General features: G+C 42.3%; 1 protein-coding gene across 1 annotated transcript in view; it reads right to left on the bottom strand.

Annotated features, from left to right (window-relative positions):
* The window catches only part of LOC106572560 (arf-GAP with coiled-coil, ANK repeat and PH domain-containing protein 3), a 112,571-nt gene extending 106,436 nt beyond the window's left edge, over positions 1-6,135 (bottom strand). The window contains exon 1 of the mRNA XM_014146849.2: positions 5,916-6,135. Coding sequence (XP_014002324.1) covers positions 5,916-5,962 — 47 coding nt within the window. The 5' untranslated portion in view covers positions 5,963-6,135. The remainder of the gene's footprint in view (positions 1-5,915) is intronic.
* Between the last annotated feature and the right edge of the window lie 9,892 nt (positions 6,136-16,027).

The raw sequence follows: 16,027 nt of genomic DNA, 5'->3' as shown, positions 1-16,027 counted from the left end.
TTAAGGTCCTGGAGTGGCCTAGCCAGTCTCCAGACCTTAATCCCATAGAAAATCTGTGGAGGGAGCTGAAGGTTCGAGTTGCCAAACATCAGCCTCGAAACCTTAATGACTTGGAGAAGATCTGCAAAGAGGAGTGGGACAAAATCCCTCCTGAGATGTGTGCAAACCTGGTGGCCAACTACAAGAAACTTCTGACCTCTGATTGCCAACAAGGGTTTTGCCACCAAGTACTAAGTCATGTTTTGCAGAGGGGTTTTGCAGAGGGGTCAAATACTTATTTCCCTCATTAAAATGTAAATCATTTTATAACATTTTTGACATGCGTTTTTCTGGATTTTTTGGTTGTTATTCTGTCTCACTGTTCAAATAAATCTACCATTAAAATTATAGACTGATCATTTCTTTGTCAGTGGGCAAACGTACAAAATCAGCAGGGGATCAAATACTTTTTTCCCTCACTGTATGTGTGTATATATGTACACTAAGAGGAATTGAAAATTCCCCAAACTATTTTGTTTTTGAGTTTGAGCAAAATAACACAGGATTAGCAATAGCAAAATGCATAGAACTGCAGGAAATGATCTTTAAAATGTCAAAGTTCTCTCAGCTCCATGGCAGAATACGGAGAATCCCTGGAAATTAGCTTTAAAACCGAAACATTTTCCCTCAGCTCCATGGCAAAATGTGTAAAATTGCAGAAAATAAACTTTAAAAACTGTATCTTAGCTCCATGGTGAATTGCAGAAAATTGTCTTAAAAATGATCAAATTGCACACAAAAAAAGCAGTGGTGACCACACCCATTTACACGCCCATTTGGATCTAGAAAAAACCCTGTGGGGTCACCCATGGGAGAAACAAAACAGTCTGTCATTTGTCAGCACTATATCTCATCTATGCACTTAAACTCTATGCTTCACAATTTAATACAGTTTCACCACAATTCCCACGACTGTTGGTATCAGTGACAGTCATGGCTGTGCAGACGGATGCATCTGATGGGAAGATTGACTCTGACATCAATGACTTCCCCCGTTGACCAAGGTCAGGGTATTTTGGGAGGCTCACTGACACAGGTTCCAAATGGAAGAAGTTGGTCAGTATGAAATAGAACAGAAGCAACTAGACTATGCAGCAGGAAGGAATCCCTTCCAGCTCAGAGCAGCTGTGACCGCAACAGATCTTCGAGAAGGACTAGAGAAAGAAAGTAATGGCATGATCAGCTGAACTTCTTGTTGTTACTATGAGAACGACCCGGAGTTTAAAAAAGAAGGTATTTCAAATAGGTGGCATGGGTAAAATGAGAGCAACATTCAACAAACGTCTTGTCTTCTATAGAGACCAATAGGATAGGTTTCTCAACATGTGTCATGTCTCCACTCCAACATCATAGCGATAACATCAACCCCTGAGGTGGGCAAGAACAGTGCTCCACTTATGAAGATATTGGATGACGGCCATCTTAAACGTTTAAAAAGACCCACTTCATGCTTTCCAACAGGTGTACTTCAGTTTGCATTCTGAGGAACACTTTGGCTATATTCTTTCCAAGCAGCATTAGTGACTGATTCTCCTAGAAAGGTCCACTGGAAAAATCCAGGGATTTTCTTTGCAGCAACAAGTGTGTTTCTCTTGAAGAACACTAAGAACTTGAGGTTAGCGAATCTCACTGTACTGTAATTCCCTTTTACACTGTTGTTTTGTGAGAGGAGAGGCTTATTCCTGTAATGTAACTACAGTCAATTCGGGACTGATTGAAAACAATTCATGTAAGAAAACGATGCACGCAAAGTAGCCTTACTAAACTGAATAGCCCCAAAATGGACAGTACACCCTGTGATTACATGGGTATAAAAATCAGATAAAAACAGTAATGCAATGTAATTCCATCATAATGGAATGTGTTTGCTAATTTAACTACTGACCAGTCAGAATGGCATTTCAGATTTCGCATAATGTAAGCCATGAACTCATATAGTCATTGAGATGCTCTCTGAGAACACGTTTTTTTCTCTTTTTTTACATACAAATTATACAAAATGTATCCTCAGGGTAGAGTTGCCATCTTTCACAGAGCGGGACATTGTGCCACATGCTCGCCATTCCTCCATCGCAGGCCATATCCTGAAATCTGACACAGTCACGGTTCCTCACAGTTATGTATAAAATCATTAAACTCTCTCAAAGACAGACACACACACAACATAGCTAAAGTCAAAGGTCAGTGACCTTGACTCCGTCAGAACTTATGAGTCAATGACCAAAAGGCCGTCAGGCTGTCAGCATCAAGGCAGCCTCACATCACACTGGCCTCAGGTGTTTACTGAAAGGAGGAGACAAAATCACACACCTCAATGCCTGAAGGCCAGCCAGCTCCACTGAAAAGAGTCAGTAGTGGAACTCAGAACATGGTTTACAATGGCCACATTCTGCTGACAAACTCTGAGGAGGAAAGGATGCACAAAGTTGGACAGCCTGGACAGACTGGGCTATAGGCAGCGCCAGTGGTCATATTAACTGGCAGGGGGGCTAGTTGTAAACTGACTATTCTCTCGAGCCTCACCACACATCTTAGCTTTATAAATACTCATTACTCACCCACAAACACAAGTGGTATTCATTACAGTGTGCTATAAGGTCATAATAACTCACAGTAGGAAAATACACCTACATGCTATCATGTTGTTAGCTACTGTGGACATAAATGTTAGGTGTTGTTGTTACATTACACATGTTTATAGGCAGAGCAGCACCAGTGAGTTACAGCTGTGTGTGATATGTAGGCCTATGAGGGACTGCTTCATAAGTGAAAGTGAGGCCACAGATAGACAACACACATTTTACAAATGTGTGAGTGCGACCTCAAATTAACATCTGAGTGAAGGAGAAACAGCACAAATGTTACTGTACATTGCCAATGTTGTGATGCAGCAAACACAAACACATGTGAGTGACCATCACAAATCTCTCACTCAAAACACGTGGACTGGAGTGCCTTGGCTACAATCTCACATCTGTTGTCCAACGGTGTATCCATAGAGACCAAATACAGGGTACACAATGAGCAGATTTTCCCCATTTTGGAGCTTACTTAATGCACCGTATAATTTGGTTTCTTGGTAATCTATAAACCAAGGAGGTAAGAACACAACTGAAGAATTTGTCAATAGCATTGACCAATGAAAACGGAAGAGGTGTAGAAAAGCTAAATCAAGCAAACTAAATAGCCCATTTAATATGCACTAAACAAAAATATAAAAGCAACATGTAAAGCGTTGGTCCCATGTTTCATGAGTTGAAATAAAAAATATGCACAAAAAGCTTATTTCTCTCCAACAAGTAAAAAACAATCTTTGAAATTGTTGCATGTTGCATTTATATTTTTGTTCAGTATATGACAACTGTATATTAAATTGTATTGATGAGGATTGTAAATGGTAAACCACGACACAAGAAGCCATCTCAGCTCAAAATGCAGATGATGTAAAGGACGTCACACTGCTTGCTTAGCGAGTACCACTTCCTCCTTGTTTGGCTCACACAGAGGCTGGAACCCAGGACCTCTGCCTTGCTAGCACACGACTGGCCTCATGAAGCATCTTACCAGTCAGTGGCACGCGAAAAGCTAGACACTTCAGACTGAGGAGGAAGTTTCACACATCCCCATGTGCTACATGGACCAACTCCAACGTGTGAAAACAGCCATGCAGAATTGATGGCCTGCATGTTTTTACACATGTGGGAAGTAGCCCTACTGTGGCTTTCAAATATCAAATGTGAAAGGCTTGATTCCCTCTGGTCTTGGCTGCTTCCTCCCAGCCAGCAGTCAGTCAGTCAGTCAGTCAGTCAGCCAGTCAGTCAGCCAGTCTGCCAGGCAGTCAGTCATTCCAGCTCCAGGGTTTGTTGCATAACACTTACAGTGCTTTTAATTGCCACAAAAGGACCTTTTTAATACGTGCTCAATTCCGTCAGGCTTCAGTGGGAAGAATATGCTGCTTCAGAAGTGTGGCTCTTTTGGTGGCTCTCTGATCTGGTCATTTCAGGATACAAAACAGCCTTGTTGTCGCTGCATAATAATTGAATTAGTTGTTGGCATAAATAACTATTGCTCAAACTCTACTCAAAACACTCTGAACATGATATAACAACTATCTTTTGCACTCATTTGATATGCTTTAGCAGGTCAGATACTTAGTTTTTGCCAAGCATCGCATCTATGGGGTAATGTTCATTCCTCTTCCACAGCAATGGCTAAACAAAAATGTTTTTGCATTTAAGTACAACTAAGAGGGACTTCAAGGATCTCTCCAAGCTGTGTGCAATGGGCTAAGTAACGTCTACCTAGTGCAAGATGATCCACTCTGGTTGCTACGGTACAGCCTTGGTCTTTTAGCACATAAACACAGAGAGTTGTTTCTGTAAATACCCTTCACTCAGCACTTCATGAGACCTGCCTGCCTCTCCTCTCTCTCAGGCCCAGATGGCAGTCATTAACGTTCTGATGCCAAGTCTGGAAGTCTTTGATTTGGAGAGCAGATTATATCTGTGGGAGCTCTACTGTGGCGGCAGTGCGCACCCATACCCTGGCATGCAGGCCAGGCAGACAACCCACAGCCTGCCTGACAGCCCCTCCAGTTCCTTCCACACATAGGCTCAAAAGTAGTGCACTATGTAGGGAAAAGAGTGCCATTTGGAACGCTAACTCTAGATGCAGGGGAGGAATCTAATGGGAGGAATGATATCCAGGGCTGCTAAGGGGACTGGGAAGGGATGTGGGTGTAAAGAAATGCCTTCATTTATTTAGCTAACCTTTGGTGCTATATGCACCACACAGCCGCTGTCGCAGCAGCCGTAGCATGAGGAGCATGCAGCAGTGAGGCAGTGCGTGGGACCTTCTAGTTTCCCTGAGAGCCACTGTTTGAAGTGCTTCCTTTGTGAGTGTGCAGTTTGCAGTTCTGTCAGGAGAGCAGTTGAATAAAAAGGAAGTGCCTTTGGAGTTGGGAGAGTTCCTGCCATATAACATCAGGGCTAATCAGTCCCAGTCATGGAACCCATCCTCCAGAATTCAAATATTTAGAGGAGACCATGGGATGGACATGTTTTTCAGAATAGACAATAGGCCCCTTTTTCATTAACAACATATATTGTGTAATCTAAAGAACAAATACAAGATCAAAATGTATTCAAAATATACATTATTATCACAATATGGTGAATGTCGCACTTCTCACAGACAGTGACCATGCAGTTGAACACAAAGTCAGTGTATGACACATGTATGACACATGATTGTTCCTGAGGAAGGAGGCCCTGCTACAGTAAGGATTCTAAATACATGTGATCTGTGAGTGTTCATGCGTCATGGGAGGGTTTGGGGGGGAAACGCATGATGTCTGTCCCATGGAAGTGCTCAACAACAGAGGAATGGATGTAGCAGACAGAAGTCGAGATATTACTAACACTAATGATAATGTAGCCTATACTATTTTCATCTGTCTTTTGGTGATGGGAAATCCACCCCTGCTAAAGAACACACGACCTGCACCCGTTTATTCACCATGCACTCCAAGGTTGTCCTATGATAAGCAATGGCAATTTTTACGCATTTCTTTGAAACATGGCAAGAAAATGATGGATTATTAATATCAAGTAGCCTGGTCCAGCCTTGTGAAATTCACTACAATAATTGCCTTGCCATGGCAATATAGGCTAATTGAATTCAAATATGGAAAGATAAACAGCTATTTAACAGATCTTATTTTCAATTGCAAGCCAATGGAAGGCTATGCTATTGTTCAACTATTTGCAGTTTCAAGGCATTTGGAGATTTTTAGAATCATGGAAATCGTCTTCCTCGATTGTGCGAATCCCTGAACAATTCAACAAGCGAAACAGAAGATGTACGCGAATTCTTACCTGAACCGGGGTGAATCCTTCACACATTCTTCAAAGTCCACCGTCATTTTGGGCTGGATTTAGTCTTCAAGCTTAACGTATAAATTTCATTTCCAGAAAGTTATGAATAACAGAAAAGTGTAGCTATGTATTCCGTGCAGTGACAGTCTACTGTGCTACTTCACTGAAACGAGAGCCTGGAATATTTGAGGAGCTAGACCGCTGGAGAATTATTAGGGACTATCGTCAAACGTTCATTCTCAACAAGAAGCGCGCTCAAATTTAGGGAGCGTATTCTGCTTGAAATCACATGGCAAGCCCACTACAACACACATTTTTTCTAACATTTTGTGTCAATATCAATGAAACAACTTTATTTATAGTTATTAAGCCGTTACTGTACACTACTAGAGAGACCGTATGAGAGTGGGGCCTGCAGTTTGCCCTAACCCTAACAGTTGATGGACGGGTGATCACACTGTCGTGTGTGCACGCGTGCATGTGTGTAAAGTCAGCATACTAGAGAGTGTATCTGAGAGAGTGTGAATTAAATGTTTGGAGTTTGGAGTTTCCTTTCTTGTCTCTGTATTCACAGTCAGATGACCGTTGGCCCTCCTCACAGCTGGCAGTTCTTGACTGAAGCACAACTAAATTCCTCTTTTCCCCAGTGCCAATCTCTGGTGAGATCTGTCTGCAACACCTTCACCAGCACCTTCACCAGGCAACCAGATTCTCACAGAGAAACGTGATATTAAGAGGGAGTTCTGCCCTGGTGGCCCAATGTGATAACTGATGCAGAGAAGATGCTAACATCTGGGATGGCTCTGGTTCAAAAATAAGTTTAGGAGCTCTAGAGCTGTACATACATCTCCACTGTTAATCTGGAATTTAACACCCCTCAGTACAGTGGGTTGGTTTTGTCATCATCAAATCTGTTCTTTGACAATGTTGTCCACACACAGCTCATATCAGATTGTTGATTCTAAAGTGGCCTATCAACTAATGTGTAATGTCTGCTTCCAGCTCACATCCTCAAACACGTAGATCCCCTGAACGCAGCTCACTTCCCAGCCCACTTTCCAGATCACACTCTCAAACACCTAGATCCCCTGAACGCAGCTCACTTCCCAGCCCACTTTCCAACTCACACTCTCTAACACCTAGATCCCCTGAACACAGCTCACTCTCCAGATCACAATCACCTGAATTCTAAACACCTGTTCACACACCTGTATGTCATTATCACACAGTATTTAGTTCAGTTCTTTGCACCCCATCATTGTGAGGTATTATTTGTTTTGTGACACTCGGCTTTCAGAGCGATGGATTTCCTGTGTATGTTCGTTTTTGCCTGCCTCACTGACGACACCTTTTGCATATTCCCTGCCTGTACTTTAGCCTATCGGATTTCCTGTTATCAACCTATTGCCTGATCTCCCGGACTACGTTACTAGCCTTTTCCCTGCCTGTACTGTTGCCCTTTTGGACCCTCTGTGTATGACCTTCTGCCTGCCCCTGGACCCAGCTACCTGCCTCCTCCTGTGGTCCTTTGCAATAAACACCTGCTGTGCCCTGCGCTTGAAACCAGGCCTCTGTCTCCCCTTGGGTTCATTACATAATGATCTTTCATCTTTACTTCTATTTCTGTGTGACACATTAATTAAACACTAACAAATATAATATATACCCAGGCAACATGATCTTCTGGCTTCTGGGCATTAAACAGCAAATATTACATACACTGTATCAAAATACATCTACTCTTTCACTAACAACCTATAGAATTTATTGGGAACAAATGCATATCAGGTGGATAAACTAATTTTAGATGAGAGAGAAATAGCTGCCAGCTGTTCAATGAAAATCCTGTAAATATAGAATACTGTACTTCAAGTGCATTCTCCATTTCCCTCCCCATCCCTGTAGGTAAGGCCAAAAATAGGATATTATTCATTCACAGGAAATGGGAAGGCCAGGGGGAGAAAGTGCTAGGGGTTTCACTGCAGGCTTTTATGGAACACTATTGTTCCTTCTTATCCCTGCTTTCAGAGGCTAGCTGTGCCCCTGAATAGGAATGATCTCACCCCCGCCCTGGTCCTTGCCTCGCTACTCTGCTGAGGAAGAGATGTCTTGACTAGCTGGATGAATTGCTGCTACTCAAGACTTGGCCTGACTATCTTGGTTTAGTCATGGAGATGTAAGCATGAAGTCACGAGAACTGAATGAATCCCCCTTTGGTTTGGGGTGTAATAAGGGGTGTAGTAGTATAGGATGCATACATTCCTATCATGGGATAGACCCTACAAACCATAACATTTCCTACAGTTTATTCAATTGATGTGATTCAATGACACAACTGACTCAACTCTGAAGACCATTTCATTTTAAAAGTCAGATTAAATTTGGCTCCTGTCAAATCAAATCTTATTAGTCACATGCGCCGAATACAGTGAAATGCTTACTTACGAGCCCCTAACCATCAATGCAGTTTAAAAAAATAAGAGTAAGAATAAGAAATAAAAGTAACAAATAATTAAAGAGCAGCAGTAAAATAACAATAGCGAGACTATACACGGGGGGGGTAGCCATTTGATTAGGTGTTCATGAGTCTTATGGCTTGGGAGTAGAAGCTGTTTAGAAGCCCCTTGGACCTAGACTTGGTGCTCCAGTACCGCTTGCCGTGCGGTAGCAGAGAGAACAGTCTATGACTAGGGTGGATGGGGTCCCCTCTTTAGGGCCTTCCTCTGACACCGCCTGGTGTAGATGTCCTGGATGGCAGGAAGCTTGGTCCCAGTGATATACTGTGCCGTACACACTACCCTCTGTAGTCCCTTGCGGTCATAGGCCGAGCAGTTGCCATACCAGGCAGTGATGCAACCAGTCAGGATGCTCTCGATGGTGCAGCTGTAGAACCTTTTGAGGATCTGAGGACCCATGCCAAATCTTTTCAGTCTCCTGAGGGGGAATAGGTTATGTCGTGCCCTCTTCACAACTGTCTTGGTGTGCTTGGACCATGTTAGTTTGTTGGTGATGTGGACACCAAGGAACTTGAAGCTCTCAACCTGCTCCACTACAGCCCGTCGATGAGAATGGGGGTGTGCTCGGTCCTCTTTTTCCTGTAATCCACAATCATCTCCTTTGCCTTGAACACTTTGAGGGGGAGGTTGTTGTCCTGGCACCACACAGCCAGGTCTCTGACCTCCTCCCTATAGGCTGTGGCCCAGTAGTGGGATTATATTGGATTATATATGATAGATTTTAATATGTGTGAATGGAAATATAGAGGGCAGGCATTTGTTTAAATTGTGATTGAAAGATATAGTTATTAGAGCTTTGCCAAATGCAACCCAATGAGTAATCATGATTGAAATTTGATGATTGACTCGAAAGCAGGTGCCAAAAACAAACACCTAAACAATTTGGGGTGGCTGTCTGAAAATTACATTTACTAACCATTTCCTTCCCTTGTTGATCTGTAAAAGTGTCTCTTTCCCATTACAAATACTGTGTTTCAACCTATGTATCTGACATTTGGGGAGGCTACTTGGGTTATCTGTCCTTCAGTCAGGAAGAGGATAGAGGAATGTGTTCTACTGGAGCAGGTGTTGTGGAGTTTGTTAGTCTTTCACAAAAGCAGCATCCCTGCATGCTGCACCCCCATGTGTCTGTCTTACATAAGCGTCCTCCATCGCTTCATGGCCTAAAATTAGACTTGCTCAAATCAAGGCCTCTCTCTCTCATCCCTTGCTCTGTTTCTTCCTCTGAGATCAAAGCCTTTCCTGTTCCTTCCACATTCAGAGCTTTTCGAAAGCTGTTGAGTCAGCAGACTGATTTGAACACTTGGGGTGAGATATTAGAAGGAAACTTCTTGCATGACAAGACCATGCACAGAAAGAGAGAGAGAGAAAAAAGAAAAAAAATCCCTGCACCTCTGGACATACTGTACATAGATCCATAGACACAAAGCAGTGGTGTAAAGTACTTAAGTAACAATACTTTAAAGTACTACTTAAGTCGTTTTTTGGGGGTATCTGTACTTTACTATTTATATTTTGACAACTTTTACTCCACCACATTCCTAAAGAAGATAATGTCATTTTTACTTTATATTTTCCCTGACACCCAAAAGTACTCGTTAAATTTTGAATGCTTAGCAGGACAGGAAAATGGTCCAATTCACGCACTTATCAAGAGAACATCCTCTGATCTGGCGGACTCACTAAACACAAATACTTCATGTCTGAGTGCTGGTGTGCCCCTAGCTATCCAAAAAAATATAAATAACGTGCCGTCTGGTTTGCTTAATATAAGAAATTTGAAATGATTTATACTTTTACTTTTGATACTTAAGAATATTCGAGCAATTACATTTGCTTTTGATACTTAAAGAGCAACTGCCTTTAAAAAGCAACAAATCCCTTTGAAAACTAGGAGTCGGAAACAGTTATTCTATTGTCAAAATTGACAACAAAGTGTAAATAGGATGATTTTGGTCATAAAGTCAGTCTCATCTAAAAGAGAGTTTGGAACATCCATGCGTCACAACAGGTAAATTAAGGTTGGGTTTGGATTTGACGATATACATTCGCCCACTAACATGGGGTGAACAGCTGCGGTGATTGCTCTCAATCCAATAGTATAGACAGTAAAACAGACCTGCCCAGCACCCCGACTTTGTTACATAAGAAAACACGCCGCATATTTTTTTACTTGAGAAATACTGCACCAAACACATTAGTTGTATGTAAAAGTGCGCAACTAAAACATCCTCGACAAAAATGTCAAAATTAATGACAGATTTCTTGAGTAATCTTAGATAAATTCTGGGGATTTTGAGAAAGTGAACAAGACTTTCAAGTCTACAGTGTCTCATGGGGGACAAACATCATTAACCAAATGCGTGTCAGGAAACACACCTCCAAGTCAGAAATCTCGTATTTCTAATGAGCAACAGAAAAATACACGTGCCAATTGGTGTGTTCCGTGGCTCTTTAAGTATATTTAAAACCAAATATTTTTTGACTTTTCCTCAAGTAGTATTTTACTGGGTGACTCACTTGAGTCATTTTCTATTAAGATATCTTTACTTTTACTCAAGTATGACAATTGGTTACTTTTTCCACCACTGACAAAAAAGATCATAGTGAGCTGACATTTTATGTACATCATCAGTTCATTAGGTCCTTTTATTCAGACAACGGTAAGAAAAAAGTGGAACTAACATGAAATCTTGGCCTCAGAGTGCAGTGGATAGACAAATAAGACTGTCTAAGCGTAGGTTGACTTCCACTATACTGTACTGCACTACTCAAGACCCGTCCTCTGGTTCTGTTTCAGACACAGTCAGTGACTGCATGGCATCCACCACAGAGAGTGCAGATGTAAAATGTATGCCTCTGAATTGTGAGAGGAAGGGTAGCTGTCGGCTCAGATGTAGTTTTTTTTCTGGCCCTCCCATGGCAGACACAGGCACTGCTGCAGCGTGGAATTATCGTGAGATGTGGGTGTCTGGGAAGGAGACCTAGTTTGGCTCTCTCCTTTCTACTATCCTAGTACAATGCCTCCATAAAGTATCACACCCTTTGACTTTTTCCACATTTTGTTGTGTTACAGTTTGAATTTAAAATTGATTAAATGTAGATTGTGTCACTGATCTATACACAATACCCCATAACGTCAAAGCAGAATTATGTTTTTAGAAATGTTTACAAATTAATAAAAAAATGAAAAGCTGAAATGTATTCAACCACTTTGCTATGGCAACCCTAAATAACTTCAGGAGTAAAAATGTGCTTATCAAGTCAGATAATAAGTTGCATGGACTCTGTGAGCAACAATGGTGTTCAACATGATTTTGTGTGGGGTAGTCATTTAAAAATCATGTTAAACACCAGTGAATTTCAAGCCCAGATTCAATGGCAAAGACCAGGGAGATTTTCCAATGCCTCGCAAAGAAGGTCATCTATTCATGACCCGCACGCCTGACTAGCATCACTACTCGGGAAGGTTCTGACTTAGAATATGTGGACAACTACAAATACCTAGGTGTCTGGTTAGACTGTAAACTCTCCTTCCAGACTCACATTAAGCATCTCCAATCCAAAATTAAATCTAGAACCGGCTTCCTATTTCGCAACAAAGCCTCCTTCACTCATGCTGCCAAACATACCCTCGGAAAACTGACTATCCTACCGATCCTCGACTTCGGCGATGTCATTTACAAAATAGCCTCCAACACTCTACTCAGCAAACTGGATGTAGTCTATCACAGTGCCATCCGTTTTGTCACCAAAGCCCCATATACTACCCACCACTGCGACCTGTATGCTCTCGTTGACTGGCCCTCGCTACATATTTGTCGCCAAACCCACTGGCTCCAGGTCATCTATAAGTCTTTGCTAGGTAAAGCCCCGCCTTATCTCAGCTCACTGGTCACCATAGCAACACCCACTCGTAGCACGCTCCAGCAGGTATATTTCACTGGTCATCCCCAAAGCCAACACTTACTTTGGCCGCCTTTCCTTCCAGTTCTCTGTTTCCCATGACTGGAACGAATTGCAAAAAAAAAATCGCTGAAGCTGGAGACTTATGTCTCCCTCTCTAACTTTAAGCATCAGCTGTCAGAGCAGCTTACCGATCACTGTACCTGTACACAGCCAATCTGTAAATAGCACACCCAACTACCTCATCCCCATATTGTTATTTATCTTCTTGCTCTTTTGCACCCCAGTATCTCTATTTGCACATCATCATCTGCACATCTATCACTCCAGTGTTAATGCTAAATTGTAATTATTTTGCCTCTATGGTCTATTTATTGCCTTACCTCCCTAATCTTCTACATTTGCACACACTGTACATAGATGTTTCTATAGTGTTATTGACTGTACATTTGTTTATGTGTAACTCTGTGTTGTTGTTTTTGCACTGCTTTGCTTTATCTTGGCCAGGTCGCAGTTGTAAATGAGAACTTGTTCTCAACTGGCCTACCTGGTTAAATAAAGGTGAAGTAAGCATATATATACTGCTCCAAAAAATAAAGGGAAACACTTAAACAACACATCCTAGATCTGAATGAAATAAATAATCTTATTAAATACTTTTTTCTTTACATAGTTGAATGTGCTGGCAACAAAATCACACAAAAAATAATCAATGGAAATCCAATTTATCAACCCATGGAGGTCTGGATTTGGAGTCACACTCAAAATTAAAGTGGAAAACCACACTACTGGCTGATCCAACTTTGATGTAATGTCCTTAAAATAAGTCAAAATGAGGCTCAGTAGTGTGTGTGGCCTCCACGTGCCTGTATGACCTCCCTACAATGCCTGGGCATGCTCCTGATGAGGTGGCGGATGGTCTCCTGAGGGATCTCCTCCCAGACCTGAGCTAAAGCATCCGTCAACTCCTGGACAGTCTGTGGTGCAACGTGGCGTTGGTGGATGGAGCAAGACATGATGTCCCAGATGTGCTCAATTGGATTCAGGTCTGGGGAATGGTCGGGCCAGTCCATAGCATCAATGCCTTCCTCTTGCAGGAACTGCTGACACACTCCAGCCACATGAGGTCTAGCATTGTCTTGCATTAGGAGGAACCCAGGGCCAACCGCACCAGCATATGGTCTCACAAGGGGTCTGAGGATCTCATCTCGGTACCTAATGGCAGTCAGGCTACCTCTGGCGAGCACATGGAGGGCTGTGCGGCCCCACTAAGAAATGCCACCCCACACCATGACTGACCCACCGCCAAACCGGTCATGCTGGAGGATGTTGCAGGCAGCAGAACGTTCTCCACGGCGTCTCCAGACTCTGTCACGTCTGTCACATGTGCTCAGTGTGAACCTGCTTTCATCTGTGAAGAGCACAGGGCGCCAGTGGCGAATTTGCCAATCTTGGTGTTCTCTGGCAAATGCCAAACGTCCTGCACGGTGTTGGGCTGTAAGCACAACCCCCACCTGTGGACGTCGGGCACTCATACCACCCTCATGGAGTCTGTTTCTGACCGTTTGAGCAGACACATGCACATTTGTGGCCTGCTGGAGGTCATTTTGCAGGGCTCTGGCAGTGCTTCTCCTGCTCCTCCTTGCACAAAGGCGGAGGTAGCGGTCCTGCTGCTGGGTTGTTGCCCTCCTACGGCCTCCTCCACGTCTCCTGATGTACTGGCCTGTCTCCTGGTAGCGCCTCCATGCTCTGGACACTACGCTGACAGACACAGCAAACCTTCTTGCCACAGCTCGCATTGATGTGCCATCCTGGATGAGCTGCACTACTTGAGCCACTTGTGTGGGTTGTAGACTCCGTCTCATGCTACCACTAGAGTGAAAGCACCGCCAGCATTCAAAAGTGACCAAAACATCAGCCAGGAAGCATAGGAACTGAGAAGTGGTCTGTGGTCCCCACCTGCAGAACCACTCCTTTATTGGGGGTGTCTTGGTAATTGCCTATAATTTCCACCTGTTGTCTATTCCATTTGCACAACAGCATGTGACATTTATTGTCAATCAGTGTTGCTTCCTAAGTGGACAGTTTGATTTCACAGAAGTGTGATTGACTTGGAGTTACATTGTGTTGTTTAAGTGTTCCCTTTATTTTTTTGAGCAGTGTATAAATAAATACATTTCCCATGATTTCAGCTTTTTTACCTGACAGTCTTTATCTCCTACAGAGGGAAAGAGAATGTGAAAAATGAAGAAGCACCAACATATTGAAGGTCTGGGTTAATTTTTCTCTCAGAGTTCATTGGTGCTGTGTAAACAGCCTCTATCTTTCATAAAGGACTAATGACAGTCACTGTTTGTTTCCAACTGTGCCCTTTGAACTGTCCACCAACTGTCAAAACTGCTGCGTTCTTCTGTAGTATCAAGTGTGCAGTAGTGTGAAGGATCAAGACACCATTGCATGCCAGATGTTTGAATATACTCTACTATTTGCATAACAGAGAGAATCTCCCCAAGGATGATCACCAGGATATCCCGTCAGTTCATCATCAGCACCAGTTGTAGTTTCACATTACCTCAGACAACCAACAGAATAAAGCTAGGTGAACGCTGTCTGCAACTTAATGAAGTCACTGAGGATGCTACAGATAATTAACTGAGCTGTTCTAGTGGGAGGAGATTTCTTTGTGATAGTTCATTATTTATCATCATAGCCCAACACATTTATTGTAAAATTATGATTACTGAAAGTATTTACTACAAGGATTAAGCATCCAAGTACATTTGAGAAATAACCTGAGTGAGCATGTTATCAATCATGCAAATTGTATTGATTAGCATCATTACATTATTTATATTTACTACATTTCTCTAAGATGTGTCATGCCCTCTTGCTCTCTGTAGGTCAAGCTAGCATGATGCTGTATTCTTTATCCATGAAGTATGGAACCTGCCAGAGGCACTTAGACAGCATGCTAACAGCAGCTATGATTTATTCAGTGGTCCTGTTAACGTTGATTACCAAGTCTCGTAAATCTTTCAGCCCAACTGCTCCCGCCATTTCTTCTCTCTGCAGTTTGTGTGTGACATGCCGACTGCATTGGCTACTGTAAGCAAGCCAACAGAGAGCCAAGCCTGAAGTCAAGGCGAACACCTACAGTCAGGGACTGAGTAAAATCAGACTAAATGTTTTCATCCCAACAACTTTGGATTTGTTGGTAGTGTCTAATGTGTGAGATGAATACCATACATACAACTATCACATTTCTTGGGTGTTGCAATGAACTGACATTACATAGTAAGATAGAGTAGAGTATGTACAAACTACTTCTACCAAAACTGTAAACTAGTAAAAAGTTAATACAAATCAAATGTGGAAGAGTGGACCATAGATTATAAATGAGATCTTCATCACACTCCTTCAAGTACATGATACAGTATATTCACTCAATAATTTGCATTCAACATGACACTGTCAAAACATGTTGATGATGTTGGGTGACAAGTAAATGTGATGATCATATAGTGCAGGTGAATCATATGCACTACTGGTTCTGTAATGCAGTTCTTCAGGGTAGGTGTAATGTAGTGGCATGTCTCTTCAAATATACTTTCAAGATTCTTTTAACATTAACCTTAAAATGGTTATTTATGCAGATATTTAACCTTAAAATTGATACTCATCCATATAAAT

This window comes from Salmo salar, chromosome ssa15, assembly GCF_905237065.1.
Source record: "Salmo salar chromosome ssa15, Ssal_v3.1, whole genome shotgun sequence".
In the NCBI taxonomy this organism is placed as follows: Eukaryota; Metazoa; Chordata; class Actinopteri; order Salmoniformes; family Salmonidae; genus Salmo; species Salmo salar.
The sequence above is the reverse complement of the archived record's forward strand: the minus strand, read 5'-3'. Positions and strand labels throughout refer to the sequence as shown.